General features: G+C 39.0%; 1 protein-coding gene across 2 annotated transcripts; it reads right to left on the bottom strand.

Annotated features, from left to right (window-relative positions):
* Positions 1 to 7,137: 7,137 nt before the first annotated feature.
* LOC103715611 (plant intracellular Ras-group-related LRR protein 1) lies at positions 7,138 to 9,911 on the bottom strand. Of its 2 annotated transcripts, XM_008803294.6 has the most exons (4): positions 9,292 to 9,911; positions 9,012 to 9,183; positions 8,109 to 8,278; positions 7,138 to 7,952 (listed from the first exon to the last, which is right to left on the bottom strand). In XM_008803294.6, the coding sequence occupies exons 2-4, from the start codon at positions 9,177 to 9,179 to the stop codon at positions 7,253 to 7,255; spliced, it is 1,038 nt and encodes a 345-aa protein (XP_008801516.3). In that variant the 5' UTR covers positions 9,180 to 9,183; positions 9,292 to 9,911; the 3' UTR covers positions 7,138 to 7,252. The 2 variants fall into 2 exon arrangements, with proteins under 2 accessions (XP_008801516.3, XP_088565251.2); XM_088709125.2 differs by lacking the exon at positions 9,292 to 9,911 and having other exon boundaries at positions 9,012 to 9,285.
* Between the last annotated feature and the right edge of the window lie 4,853 nt (positions 9,912 to 14,764).

Here is a 14,764-nt window from a genome sequence, read left to right as displayed (position 1 = left end):
GATTAATTATTTCAAAAATTTTGGAAAAACTTGAAATCATTTTTGGTTAGTAAGACCACTCCAATCTTAGAAAACGAAATAAGTGAGTGCAATAGCAAGCTTGAGGTAATAAACTTTTGAAAATAAAAATCATATGGGGCGGGCATCATAGAATATCTTATGGAGCGGAACTCTTGTTAATTTTGTCGTGTTTCCTCTAGCGCCCATCTTAAAGAGGAAACTGAAAAATCAAATAAGGCTAATACTCGTACTATCAACAGAGTCCGTCAATCTCATAACTTTAAAAATAATTAATACGAAATGATTAATTGCTTGGCATGTATCATTTAATCATGTAGTGTGTGCTAACAAAAAGCATATTTTGAAAACTATATATCAAGTATGTATTGGATCATTACTAAGTGTGTATTAAAAAAGCTTTCAGTATGTATTAGAAAGTCGACGAGTGTGTATCACCGGCCATGTAGTGTGCATTAGTAAATATGATATTCTAGAAACTATATATTAATTTGTTTGGAAGTGTGTATTAAATTGCTAGAAATTATATATCAATTTACTTGGATATGTGTATTGACTTGCTAAATAACTAATTTACTTGGTGTGTATTTTTGGCCATATCGTATGTACTATAATTTTTTTTTTAATTATGGAACTGATAATTATGTTAGTAGAAAGAATCTCTTATTTTTAGATTTGTTTTCTTTAAGATGCATGCTAGAGAAAACTAAGCCATATGATTTTGGCTGCGGCTTTCCAAGAAAAAAAATGTGCATTCCTCATTTTCCACATGGTCGAAAAGATCACTGCAAGCAAGAGAAGTCAAAACTAATTTCACTCATGTTTTTTCACCAATATGCCGAGATATTAGGTAAGAAGGGAGGCAAAGATGGTGGCAGATCAAGGGCAGCGCCCTAGGGGTGGCAAAAAATGACCCGACCCGCCAACCCGACCCGTATTCGACCCACCATAAACAGGTTTGGGTTTGGCCTAAACGGGTTCGGGTCGTAAACGGGTCGACCCATTTAACCTGTTTAGTAATTGGGTCAGATACGGGTTTTAGATGTCTGACCCGTTTAACCCGTATAACCTGTTTAATTTTTGGACTGATAGGTAAGGAAATAAAGACCACATGCCCATATTCCACAAGGCCTACAGGCTACCGCTCGGCCCAACTCACCGCTCGGCCCAGCTCCCCGCGTCGGTCCAGCTCCCCGCGTCTGCCTAATTTCACGAATCACGAATCACGATTCAGTTATTCATGACTCCCAGACTCCATCACTCCACATTCTCTTTAGGGTTAGGGTTAGCTCTAGCGCTACCGCCGCCCGAGTTCTTTGCCTGTCCCTCTTCCCCCCTCCTCCGGACCTCCGCCCTCTCCTCCCCCGTGCCGGCTACTTCCGCCTCCCCGTGCAGTGCAGGCCTCCTCGGCTCCTCCTCCTCGCAGTAGTATCTCCGCAGAGTAGTCGGAAGAAAGGGGCGACGAGAGCACCGCCACTTCCGCCCCGCACAAGTACTCCGTCAAGATTCTCTTCGGCAACTGCCATGTGAGCGCTCCGCTACCTCCTTCTCGTCTCGCTCTTCCTTTGCTCTTTCCTTTTGTTCTTTTCTCCTCTTCCTTAGGGCCTTTTTTTGGATTTTTTTAACCTTGGGGAAGGAGATCTGGGGATGGATGGACTTACTTTTGGTCCGCCGAGCAAAAATCTTTCTTTGTTTCTCTTATTTTAACCGTGCTGTAACTCCTGTTTTGCTTCTGCCTTGGGATTTTGTGAACAGGTGGTGCAGTTGTTGCCTCTTTCCATAGGATTTAATATCATACAAATTAATCTTGTTCATATATTTGTTTTTCCTCTTTGCTCAATTAAATTTTGTACTTCTATATGGATACCATAATTTTTTTTCTTTTCAGTCAATCAATCTTTTTCCTGGCTCGTTTATGATTAATAGCGCTGCCTCATTTTCATTGTTTGAGATGCTTTGACTTGAAGTTGTTTGTGTTTGAGGACCAAGATAGTTTCTTCTCCCAGTACCTAGATGCTCGTATGTTTCATTGTGTATTTGTGTGCTATAGCGAAATCCAAATGCTGGCTTGTCAGTCACGTGGTTCATGTCGGAGTTAGTAATTTGCAATTAACTGTTAATGTTTTAAGAAAATCTTTCTTATTTGTTTATAAGATGCAATATCAAAACTGTTTTCTGTTTTCTTTCTCTACCTTTGATAAATATCAACCGTCTACTCTGATTCATGTGGAATCATGACTTCAGACTCTGTACATAACTACTTATAGTTGTTTTGAAGATTCATTCTACTGCTAAAGAAACATTTTCATGTTAGATAGAGTAACATTTTATGATTCTAATAGAAGAGTGAATTATATTTTTTTTTCTTTTAGCTAATCATTTTATTTCTAAATTGGTATTCTGATATAATTTTAAATTATATGATATAGATGGAGTTAGAGAGTGTTGATGATAGGGCAAATGAATCGACGCCTTTAGGTTCTAATACAGTTGTACGTGACTCCACACTTGGCAAACGTAAAAGAAAGTTGACCTCTTCTGTTTATCAATATTTTCATATAAATGAAGCAACTGCAAAATGCAAGTGTATAAAATGTGGTGCAGAATATTCATTTGGTGGTAAGGTTGGGACCGGAAATCTAAAACGTCATTTAGAGAATTGCAGAAAGAACCGTGACATAGGACAGATGATCTTATCACAATCTCAAGGGGCCATATCAATGTGTTCTACTAAGTTTAATCCCGACAAATTTCGTGAATTGCTAACACTTGCAATTATTAAGCATGATCTGCCATTTCAATTTGTTGAGTATGAAGGCATTAGATCTTGTTTTGCTTATGTTTGTGAGGAGGCCAAGTTAGTATCAAGGAATACTGTAAAGGCTGATTTGTTGAAATTATATAAAAAAGAGAAGGAAAAATTAGCATTGTGGCTACATTCAATTCCTTCTAGGATAAGTTTAAGTTCGAATTTGTGGACCTCCATTACTACCGACGGGTATTTATGTTTAACTGCCCATTTTATTGATGAAGAATGGGTGTTACAAAAGAAAGTTCTTAATTTTCGCTTCATGCCTCCTCCACATAATGGCATATCTTTATGCGAAATAATTCATTCTTTGTTGATTGATTGGGGGATTGAAAAGAAATTATATTGCATGACTTTGGATAATGCATCGGTAAATGATGTTTTTGTTGACATGCTAAAGAACCAACTTAATTTGAATAATGCACTGTACTCAGATGGTGAGTTTTTTCATGTCCGATGTTGTGCTCATATTCTTAACTTAATTGTACAAGAGGGATTAAAGGAGATAGATGAACCCATCTTCAAAGTTCGTGAAAGTATTAAATATGTGAGAGGTTCACAAGTTCGGAAACAAAAATTTTTGGAATGTGTTAAACAAGTTTCTTTGGAAAGTAAAAAAGGCTTAAAGCAAGATGTTCCTACAAGATGGAATTCAACTTTTCTGATGCTAGAGAGTGCTCTCTTTTACCGTCGTGCCTTTCTTCATTTGAAATTAAGTGAGTCTAATTACAAGCATTGTCCATCTGAAGAGGAGTGGGGTAAAGTTGAGAAGATTAGCAAGTTGTTGTGTGTATTCTATGATGCTACTTTATTATTCTCTGGAGCTAAATATCCTACATTAAACATGTATTTTCCTCAAGTTTTCTTGATTGAGCTTACTTTAAGGCAAGAGATGCAGAGTACAGATGCTTTCATACAAAGAATGACACGGCATATGTATGGAAAATTTGAAAAGTATTGGTCAGATCATAGCTTAATCTTGGCCATGGCAGTTATTTTGGATCCTCGATACAAATTTCAGTTTGTGGAGTATTGTTATAAGAAGTTGAATGGGTATGATTCTACTGAGAGCATGCGCATCCGTGATTGTATGTTTTCTCTCTTTAATCAGTATATGCTTGCTTCTTCTAAAACTCATTCTACTAGCACATCAACTCATGGAGATATGGAGATTGGTACTTCATCTGAAACTTCTGTGGCATGTAGAAAAGCATATGCTTTTAAGGTAATATAAAACTTTTTTTTTCTAAATTAAATATATTGTACTTGTATATGATATTGTTTCTTATAAATAACTCATTCCATTTTTTTCAATAATGTAGGATTTTGATACATTTGAAAGCTTTGATTTTGTGACTACTGCACAGAAGTCTCAATTGGAATTATATTTGGATGAGCCTAGAGTTGATAGGAGGTCCAATTTGGATATTCTTGACTTTTGGAAAACCAAGCAGTCTCATTATCCTCAACTTTCTCTTATGGCACGTGATATTCTAACTATTCCAATATCTACGGTCGCCTCTGAATCTGCTTTTAGTATTGGTGGGCGAGTACTTGATAAGTATCGTAGTGCACTTAAACCGGATATTGCCGAGGCCTTGATTTGTACTCGAGATTGGGTGTTTGAAAAAAAAGGTATATATTTTATTAATTATATTTTTATTATTTTTTGAATGAATTTATTATTAATTACTGTAATATTTCAATGTAGATATTGAGGAGGCCGAGCTAGATGAGATTGTAGAAGATGTCATAAACTCAAGTTCCTACAATGAAATTCAATCAACTCAATGCTCGGCCAATGTTGAATCCTATTCATAGTGAGGCTACCAAGCTTGGTTTGTTTCGATTGAATTGCTAACATGTCTAATAGTGCTTAGCCCTTATTCTAAAAATATCTATTGTCGCATGATGTCATACACGACTATTCGTACAGTAGATACTTCTATTTCTTTCCATTTCCCTTCCAAACAGCATTGAAACATGTCGTTTTGTTTTTCTTTTTAACAGGATGATAGCAGAGAAGCAATTGCAATCACTTAGCAATTGCAATCACTTAGCTCTTTGGATAATCATGTAGACAGTTTATATGCTGAATATTTTTTGTTTGTTTGCTGCTGCATATGGAAAGGGTCTTAGAAGAAAGAATATAAAGCAGTCTGAGAAGTGAGAAGTGCCTTGTTTTCCAAAGCAGCTTCTATGACCAAGACACTAACAACTTTGTTTTGGAAATGGAAATGAGGAGCACGGAGCACCCACATTGATATTGATTTGACTCGTGGGTAGCTTGTGTATGTTCCAGTGCTTCTGACATTGGGTGGCTCTGTGGCTTTTGCCTTACTCCTGTCCTGTGAATTGTGATCACATTTTGGACTCACATATTTTATTATTTTTGCAACTAGAAAACCATCAGATTGCAATTAGTAAAATTGTGTTCTGTTATTACATGAATGAGCATATCTGCAGCTTTGTCGGTGTTAATCAGCCCTTTTTTCAGCTTTAGTGATCGCCGAGCAACCATTTTTTTTAACTTATTTTCTTTCCATTTCCCTTCCAAACAGCATTGAAACATGTCGTTTTGTTTTTCTTTTTAACAGGATGATAGCAGAAAAGCAATTGCAATCACTTAGCTATTTCCAACCATGCATCTATCTCTTTGGATAATCATGTAGACAGTTTATAAGCTGAATATTTTTTGTTTGTTTACTACTGCATATGGAAAGGGTCTTAGAAGAAAGAATATAAAGCAGTCTGAGAAGTGAGCAGTGCCCTGTTTTCCAAAGCAGCTTCTATGACCAAGACGCTAACAACTTTGTTTTGGAAATGGAAATGAGGAGCACGGAGCACCCACATTGATATTGAGTTGACTCGTGGGTAGCTTGTGTATGTTCCAGACTCCAGTGCTTCTGACATTGGGTGGCTCTGTGGCTTTTGCCTTACTCCTGTCCTGTGAATTGTGATCACATTTTGGACTCACATATTTTAATATTTTTGCAACTAGAAAACCATCAGATTGCAATTAGTAAAATTATGTTCTGTTATTATATGAATGAGCATATCTGCAGCTTTGTGGGTGTTAATCAGCCCCTTTTTCAGCTTTAGTGATCGCCGAGCAACCATTTTTTTAACTTATTTTCTTAATTACCGATAGCTTTAGACAAACAGGTTAAACAGGTCGGATCGGGTTGGATAAACAGGTTAAACAGGTCAGATCAGCATGGGTTAGACTAAACAGGTTAAACGGGTCGGGTCAGGTTGGGCAAACAGGTGACCTGTTTATTAAACAGGTTAAATGGGTCGGGTCGGGTTACCTGTTTATTAAACAGGTCAGGTTCAGGTTGCAATTTCTGACCTGTTTAATAAACAGGTCAGGTTCAGGTTTATGATTTTCTGATCCGACCTATATATGACCCGACCCGTTTATGTCCGACCCGACCTGATTGCCACCCCTACAGCGCCCTCCCAGAGACCTTTAGAAACGCCGCAATGCAACAATAAATGACTAATGGATTCTTCAAGCCGTTTGCGAAAACCAAATCTTCCTGAGTTAATTAGTACCCATCTTCTTGAAGAATGTTGCATGCTTCGATCTTTAGTGTTTTTGTAATCAAGCCACTGAAGTTTTCTTATATACCTCAAGCGGAGCTGGCACTTAAGCTCTCCTTTTAAATCTTGTAGGGAGATTTCGAAGAAAGTATTGAGGAATATCTATCCTTTTCAGGAGAATCGTGTCATGATTGGTCGATCTGCAAGGGAGAGCAAATCCAATATGGATTCAAGTCAACCAGCTTTGAACCCCAAAAGAGTAACTGTTGGACCTTCGAGAGTTTTTTCTAACCTCCCCTCCAGAAAATAGTAATGGTGAGCTCCAAACAAGTACATCTTTTCCATTTCCAAGTTTGTATCTTGTTGGAAGTTAAAGAGGCGGAAACGAGTCTATACGATATTCCTTTCCATATTGGAGAGAGACTTTGAACCTTGGTTAGAAAGGATCTATGTTTCAGCCTTCGATAGCAAGTGCTTCTTCCAAAGGGCTTTGTGATTGCTTAGAAATATCTATGACCATGTTTAAGTAGTGAAATGTTGAAGTCATCCAAATCCTCAACTCCGATGCCGCTTTCTTCTTTATGCTAGCTTGCAGACCATTTTCCAGTTTTCTAAACTAGATCATGTCATCGAGGTTTCTTTCTAGAAAACATGACCTAGATATGATAGATCATAACGATTTGTTTCTTTATCCACATCGTCGATTTATAGATCGACATGTAATAAAACTGAAGTCTTTTAACTAGAATTTCACTCGACTGTCCTCCCACAAGAATCTACGTACATATATATATATACTTCAACGAGCAAATGTAAAACCAACATCGATCATTCTCTCACCATATCTTAATACCAAACACGTACACAAGCCATGCAATTCTACAGCTTTAGAGACCGAGACTTTCGTGATGAGAAGAGTCGGCGGGGTGAGAACGTTCCCACATGCTTGGGAGTTGCAAATCCCTGGACCAAGCGGTAGTCCGGCGGCAAGAACTCCTCCCTCTCCCCGTTTAGCCCAGCGCTTGATATCCTCCGACCGCTGAACGTCGTGCACTTCACCAACTTTCCGATGAACGACGTCTTGGTCGATGCATGGCCGTCTTTTTTCCCCGTCTCATTCATCCTTGCACTTAGGTACTCACGCATGGCGTTTACTCCTCGACTGACAACGTCCATGGGAGGGCTGACGAGGGGGTTGCCCTCAACATGGAGGGTGCGGAGCTTGGTGAGGCAGCCAAGGGAGTTGGGGAGGGCGGCGAGGTTGTTGTAGCTGACGTCGAGGTCGGTGAGAGAGACGAGAAGGCCGAGGGAGAAGGGAAGGGAACAGAGGTGGTGGAAATTCTGGCTGAGGTCGAGGGACTGGAGGCGGATGAGGTTCTCGAGGCCGTCGGGGAGGGAGGTGAGGCAGTTGAGACGGGCGTCGAGGGAGCGCAGAGAGGTCAGGTGGGAGGTGGAGGATGGGAGGAAGGCCAGCTTGTTGGAGTTGACTGAGAGAATCCGGAGGTTGGTCAGCTCGTAACCTATGGTGTCAGGGAGTCTTGTCAGCTGGTTAAAGTTGGCACTCAGCTCCTCTAAAGCGCTGCTTAGAGAGATTAATCATCAGATAGAGAAACACTATAAGGGAGAACAAATTAATTTAATGTGAATGAACTCTAAGATACATGAAACTCGAGCTATTACTTTGACGAGGTCTAGGAGCGTTGCGTAAGGATAAAGTTAGAGGCATGGTGATTACCTACAATGCTCGATGGTCTTGGGAAGGGACACAATAAGGTTGCTCGAGACATTGAGGACCTTGAGCTTCATAAGACAACCGATAGAGTTCGGCAGCACCTTCAGCTGGTTTGAATGCACGTCCAACACCTCCAAATTCAAAAGCCTTGCTATAAGCGACTCTGGAATGCTCTGTTACCATAGATTACAAGAGAGTGTCATAAAAAATAAGCAAATAATTTGTTACTAAACTGAAAAGGTATGGAGTCCAACAATTGCTAGCTAATTAATCTGGTTGGCACCCGGCCCCTCTCCTAAGGTCTTGCTCTGCATGATTAGGAACTCCTTCACAAAATATTTTTTTTTATGCACGTAGACATGAAAAGAAAGTTTGTAGATAAGTTAATGAGGGAGCTTTGGTGCAAGAGTAAGACTGGTTCATCAGATCATAGGTTCAAAATATCGAAACAGCCTCTTTTTTATATACGCAATCTTTGGCTTTTGTTGATAAGCATCCAGTGGCTAATTGCTTACATGCATAGAAAAGCGTGGACTGAGTAAGCAAGAACCTACCAAACCCCTGTGGCCTTAAAAATATCTAAATATATAAACACTCAAATGGATTCTCACCTTTCAATACGATGATGATGTTTATCCTGCGGAGCAATATTATCCAGATCAAGAAAATAATGAAATATAATTGAAAAAAAAATGAAAGGCATCTCCCTCTTTGTGCGCCTGCATCTGCTTTCGCAGGGCTTGTGGCGATAATTTGAGGTATAAACGTACAGACAGCTTTAAAATCGTTTTATCACCTTCTACTTCCGAAACCATATAAAATTAAATGAAGTTCTTCTAAGAAAATGATAAGGGAAACCTTATGGAGTTAATAAAGACAGTTCAAAAATGCCATCATTTCACTTACCTCAAGGTGGTTGTTGGAGAGGTCGAGCTTGGTGATGCAGAACAATTCGGTAGTAGGGTTTGGCAGGGTATTCAAGCTCATCCCACTGAGATCCACCTTCTGCGCCTTGTCCTTCTCCACCTTCTGTGTCTTGTCCTTCTCCACCTGTGCCCTCTTCTCCATCCTCATCTCCCTTGACATCAAACCAAGCGGGACAATCGACAGAAATAAATGCCGGAGCCCAAAAGCCAAAACCCAAAGTAGACGAAAGAAGACGTACTACTAAGATCTCGAGGCTTACCTCTTATCTGGTTCTCTTGCTTAAGAATTAAAAGAAGACGGGAGGGGAAGGCAAGGGGGCGGAGGTTGGCGGCGCAGTTGTTTTGCCTCTTAAATGGGAAATATTATCTCTGAATGAAGCTATTAATATAGAGGATGCGGATCCCAAGGGGGGCTGCTTCTAGCGTACGTACGGATGTACTCTCATGGTGTCGTGACACGTGTCTGCAGCTCGCATCGTGGCAAGGTTTCGCGTGGGAGAGTCAACTCTGACGTCACTCCGCTCGCCACCGCCCAGGGCGGCTTCGGGAGGCGGAGCAGCCGCCCGCTGATGCAGGGGCGAGGCCGAGCATCGAGCCGCCAATTAGGACCCGCCGCGTCATGGGATAGCAAAAGATGCTGTGGGGAATGTAACAGCAAACAGCTAGGAAGTTCTCTTCATATCCACGGTGCCTTTGATGCTTCTCTTCAAATATAGAAGGTCAACTTGCTGCTCCTCATCATCTCTCTCTGTCTTCTGCTCGGAACTCTCGTTGAGCTTCCATGCAAGCATCGGTTACTTCATATTGATGTAGCTGAAATTTCAAGGTTCAAAATGCTCCTGCAATTAATCCATAGTGGCTCTTTTTAGTTTCTCTCTTGTGGACAATCTTCTTTATTTGTATATTTCTCCTATTGAATAAATATTTGATGGCAATTGCCTCCTTTACCTTCCAAAAGTTGGGAAAAAAAAAGCTGGGAAGTTCTCTTAAAATGAGTTAAGGGCCTCTCTGGAGAACTAAAAGATCTTCTAGTTGAAGCTGACACTTGGGATGAAAAGCTGACTTACATGATGGGTATCCAAGCACCTGCCAATAAAAACTCTTATTGTAAGAGGTAAGTTTGGTTGGCATCAGCCTGTTATTCTAAAGGTAGCCATGCAGCAAGTGGACATTTGATGCTAAAGCATCTCTCATGTGGTTGTGAATCATTTCACTTGTCACTTATGTTACACTCAACCTGTTCTTATTTGTCCTCCTCATTATTCAATAGAATGGTGTTGCATGATTGCATCTTTTCTTCTGATTATATGTAGATATTATAAATATATTTAAACTAGCATGGGTGGAGACCTAGCTGAGAATCAAAGTGAGAGGGCATGCATAGATTGGGCATATGAAAATTATGTCTACATACTGAAGCTGTGTATGTATGCATAAGGTTGTCGGTATCCAGCCCTCGTCTATATATAATTTAACTAGTATAAGCCTACAATTTAGACTAGTTCCAAAATAACCAATATTGGACCTAGTAGTTAGGTGATATTAAACATATATACACTATAAGATCCATTTCGCAATCTAGAATTAGCATGGTAGGTTGCGGTTGCGGATGGGTCAATCGCTCATCTTGAAATAAAATAATTTTTTTCCTACCATCCAATCTAGACCTTATAATCCTAGAATAACTAGGCTTATCTAACCTTCGCAGCCATTTTTGGCCGCTGCTTATGATACTCACCTCTATCATTTGATTTTAGTAGATTCAATGACTAACATTCGTGAGCCTTGTTTTTTCTAAGAAAATTTTGATCCTGAAGTCATCCAGGGATTGGATGGTAGAAATTGTGGCTTTTGTTTTCTATTTGCCTATCACCTTCCTAAGCCTCCATTCATGCAAACGTTGACCTTCTACGAACGTGGCCGTGATATTTGACTCTCTTTTGGTGCAGACCGGGGCGGTTGACATGTTCAAATGAGTTCGAATCTTTGGTACGGTCGATTTTGACAATGGATTTTCTACATTCATGTAATTCCTTCTACATGATTGGTTTTATCATATCAAAGTTAGCTGATGAATTCATTTAAACAAAATTTTAAACTTTTTGTCTCAATTTCATGAATCATAGTCCGTATATGTTCCAACTAGTAAAAGCCTTCCATGAGTCCATATTTGCAGGGAACTTTAATTTAAGTAGATATTTTGTCACCTATATTTTGTCCCCAAAAAGCTTAATATCCCCAAAAACTGATGATCTTTTATGAATCATCAAAGGCAAAGTCGGAATCTGGATCCCTAATAAACAAGTTATCTATTGTATTTGGCACCACAAAACCAGATTTACATTAGTTCCAAGAGCATTATTGGATGAACATAGCTCGGTCGATTTCATCCACGTCATTGACAAATGTTTTGTATATAAGCAATCAGATCAGATCAGCTCTCAAAATATAACCCACTCTCCAACCATCCTATCTTACTCGCTGCTATCATGCATGAACCACGTGGCGATCAATTGCGATCTCTTTTTTTTTCCCATTTCTTTTTTCTTTAAGTATCGTGGTCTCATTTGATCAATTAATGTAGACACTACATGATTCGTTAAAATATTATATGCATGAAGCATTAGTCGCCACAAAAATTCACAAGGAAAAGGTTGACATTATAAAATAAATGAATCAATGACATAATCAGTACGCTATCATATAAGAGCAATCCTTTAGATATAGATTACAAATTAATGTTACATTTAACCGGTGATTTTGGGCGTTGTCATGGATAAAAAATGATTCATATGAGAGGAGGCTGTCCTGATTTCTTGCATGGTTATCACCTTGACATCACCTTATGGGATTGATAAATTGGCACGGTATTCTAGCTACGATTCTTAATTCTTTTCTGATGACAGGAATTGGGACTGGGACAAGATGATGCCCCCATGATATATAAGAGGCGCATAAGGTTGTGGATTACTCTATTTTTTTTTGTAGTGGGTCTAACTCACGTAATGTAGATAGCTTAGGCGAGGCTTCAAAGAACGCAGCCAGGGGAATTTTTAAATCCACTAATGGTGGGCTGTTGTTAGCAGCACGGCTTCGCTACCCACAATTTTTCTTTTAAAATAAAAAAAGAATTTTCTAAATCATACTACAAAAAACATGTTGGGATCCATTGAATATCTTCATTTCACATTTAATCAATTAAGATAGAACACATGCCTCATCTAAATGGAGAGGGGTCGGGTTGTTGTCATCATAGTCATCATCACCATTATCATCTTCTCCTACTTTATTTAATTTTTAAAATATAAAAATTTAAATATAATATAAAACAAGAATTAACTCTTTTTTCCTACCAAAAAAAAAGAAGAAGAAAACCATGTTCATATAGCCTAACATCAAAGGGTTAAAATCGGCTAATAGAATTGACATCTTTTTTCACTCATCTCCCTTGTAGATAGATATGCCTTATGTGGTCCTCTTCTCCAACATTAATCTGCTTCAGCCTTGTGCCTCGGCTTTCCAATTTAAATGCTCAAACTCAGATTATTTATGTTCATATCCAATGGCAAGATTGCAATGATGAACTCAGAGAGAGAGAGAGAGAGAATAAGCAAACGAAGAACAGAAGTCAACATAGCTTCCAATTAGTCGTTTCTCATTACCCTTTTTATTTAAGGAAAAAAAACCTTAATCAAGAAAAAGAAAAGAAAAATATGGAAGTTAGAGTGAAGAGACCTAAAAACCTTAAAGAGGAAAAAGAAGGAAAAAAAAAATTCAATGGCCCAAATTTGGCCAAGGCCTTATTCGTTTAGCCCCCAACGTGGCCAAGCTTGATGGATCCAGTCTATATCTAGACATGCCGTGCTACGTTTGGAGGCTACCACCGTGGGCCTAGTTCGACTTTACGGCCTCAATTCAAGCACAGAACCAGGCTTTCAGGTCCAGTTCTTGGAGGCAACATATTGATAGCCCTAATGGGGATCAAACAACCAGGACTCATTGAGAGCACGGAAAATTACTTCTAGCCCCTGATTTGATTATTTACAATTTAGTCCCTCAACAAGTTTCACGTATCTTTTAACCTCTTGGGTATAGTTATACACTTTTACACACATTCTATTCATAGCTACACATATTTTATACATATTCATGCCTGTTTTTTACACATGCTTGCATCTCATGCTGTACATAGCTTAGTAGATAAAAGTTAAATGGCCATCAGAAAAATGGACCAAAAAGTAAATTTTGATCAACAAGTTCTTATCATGTAGATAGCCAAAAACAAGCAAGGGATGAAAGTAATTTTGATCAACAATTACATGAGCTATCGCATGCTACGGTCTAGTAGCTAAAAATTTGGGTCATGGCCTCTTGCATCCCCGTCCAAATTCCAAGAGGAATGGATGGGCCAGGTCTGATCTTGGTTTGAGTTTTATACCAGAAGTAGCTTTTTTTTTTTTTTTGGTGCATCAGCAGCTCATATTAGTCTCACATGAGCATTGTCTACAGAATCAAAAGCCAAAACGCTCTACAATAATGGAGGAATAGGTACACCTGAGGTCCAAAGAAAATTTTTAGAATGATGAGCAATAAAAGAGGTGGCTCAGTTCGTAAAGCTATTCGTCTTTCGAAATACATGCACAATCTGAACGCACTTCTGCAGTAAGTAGTGGCCCCTGAGGCAACCCAGCCCACTTACTGGATGCCGCGGTCTAAGGAGGGATCTTTTCTCTGGTCCTTGCAGTATATCAAACCTTGCAACCCGGGCCACCGTACAGCCATTCAGCCGCCTCAATTTGCGCCTGGGTTTGAAGACACAAGACAGTTGAACTTGACGTCTCTCCTCTGCTTCAGAATAACTTTTTGTTGGGATCTGCTCTGGACTTTTCAAAAGTCAATACTTTTCAGGCAAAAATTGTCGGCACACGGCGTACGGTATAGCCTTATATGCATGCATCGAGAAAATGGCATATGATTCAGGAGAAAGTTTGATCAAAAGTGGCATTTAAGGGTAGATATCAAACCCAAATAACTAATATTCTACATCTAATGACTTCACCAACTTGCTTAGTTTTATCTATGAATTTGAGGGAGTTTAGTCTAGTCTTGGCGAGTCAAATGCATCCAGCTTATGTTGCTGATCCAGATCCCAACTAAATACATATGCAGCAGCATAGGATCTCATTCAGAAAACACTCATTAGAAAATATTATTTATTTTTTTCTCTATATAATATTTTAGATTTATATAGTGCACAACTAATATAGAACTAAATACAAGCCGACATGTATCCTCATAATATATTTAACTATTTATATATGCACGGGTCAAAATACTTTACTAAGTGCATAGTAGAAAGAAATAAATTATCATTGGATACGTATTGCAGTAACGGCGTAGATATTTTCTACGCCTTTTAAAATTAGACTCTTCTAGAAAAAAAAATTTTAATTGCTTTAACATCAATAAAAATATAGTTAATTCAAAATTTCTACAAGTACCGTAATCGCAACTATTTGTCGTGCATACTATGTGGCTCGTGGCGCAGCATACAATAGCTACGTGTGAATTAGCAAAGCGCAATTGTTGTGCATAGCACCAGATGTCGGTTAACCGGAGTCATAAACACTGCTTCACGAGCCACGTAGCGTGCATCTTTTGTGCGATTATGGTAGCCAGCTAAGTCGTAAACTGGAATACCTCAGTTGTTGCACGCAGTACCAAATACTGTTG

This window comes from Phoenix dactylifera, chromosome 12 (assembly GCF_051530095.1).
Source record: "Phoenix dactylifera cultivar Ajwa chromosome 12, Ajwa_hap1_PhDact_Kaust_v1.1, whole genome shotgun sequence".
Classification (NCBI taxonomy): domain Eukaryota; kingdom Viridiplantae; phylum Streptophyta; class Magnoliopsida; order Arecales; family Arecaceae; genus Phoenix; species Phoenix dactylifera.
This window is presented reverse-complemented; position numbering and strand designations above follow the sequence as displayed.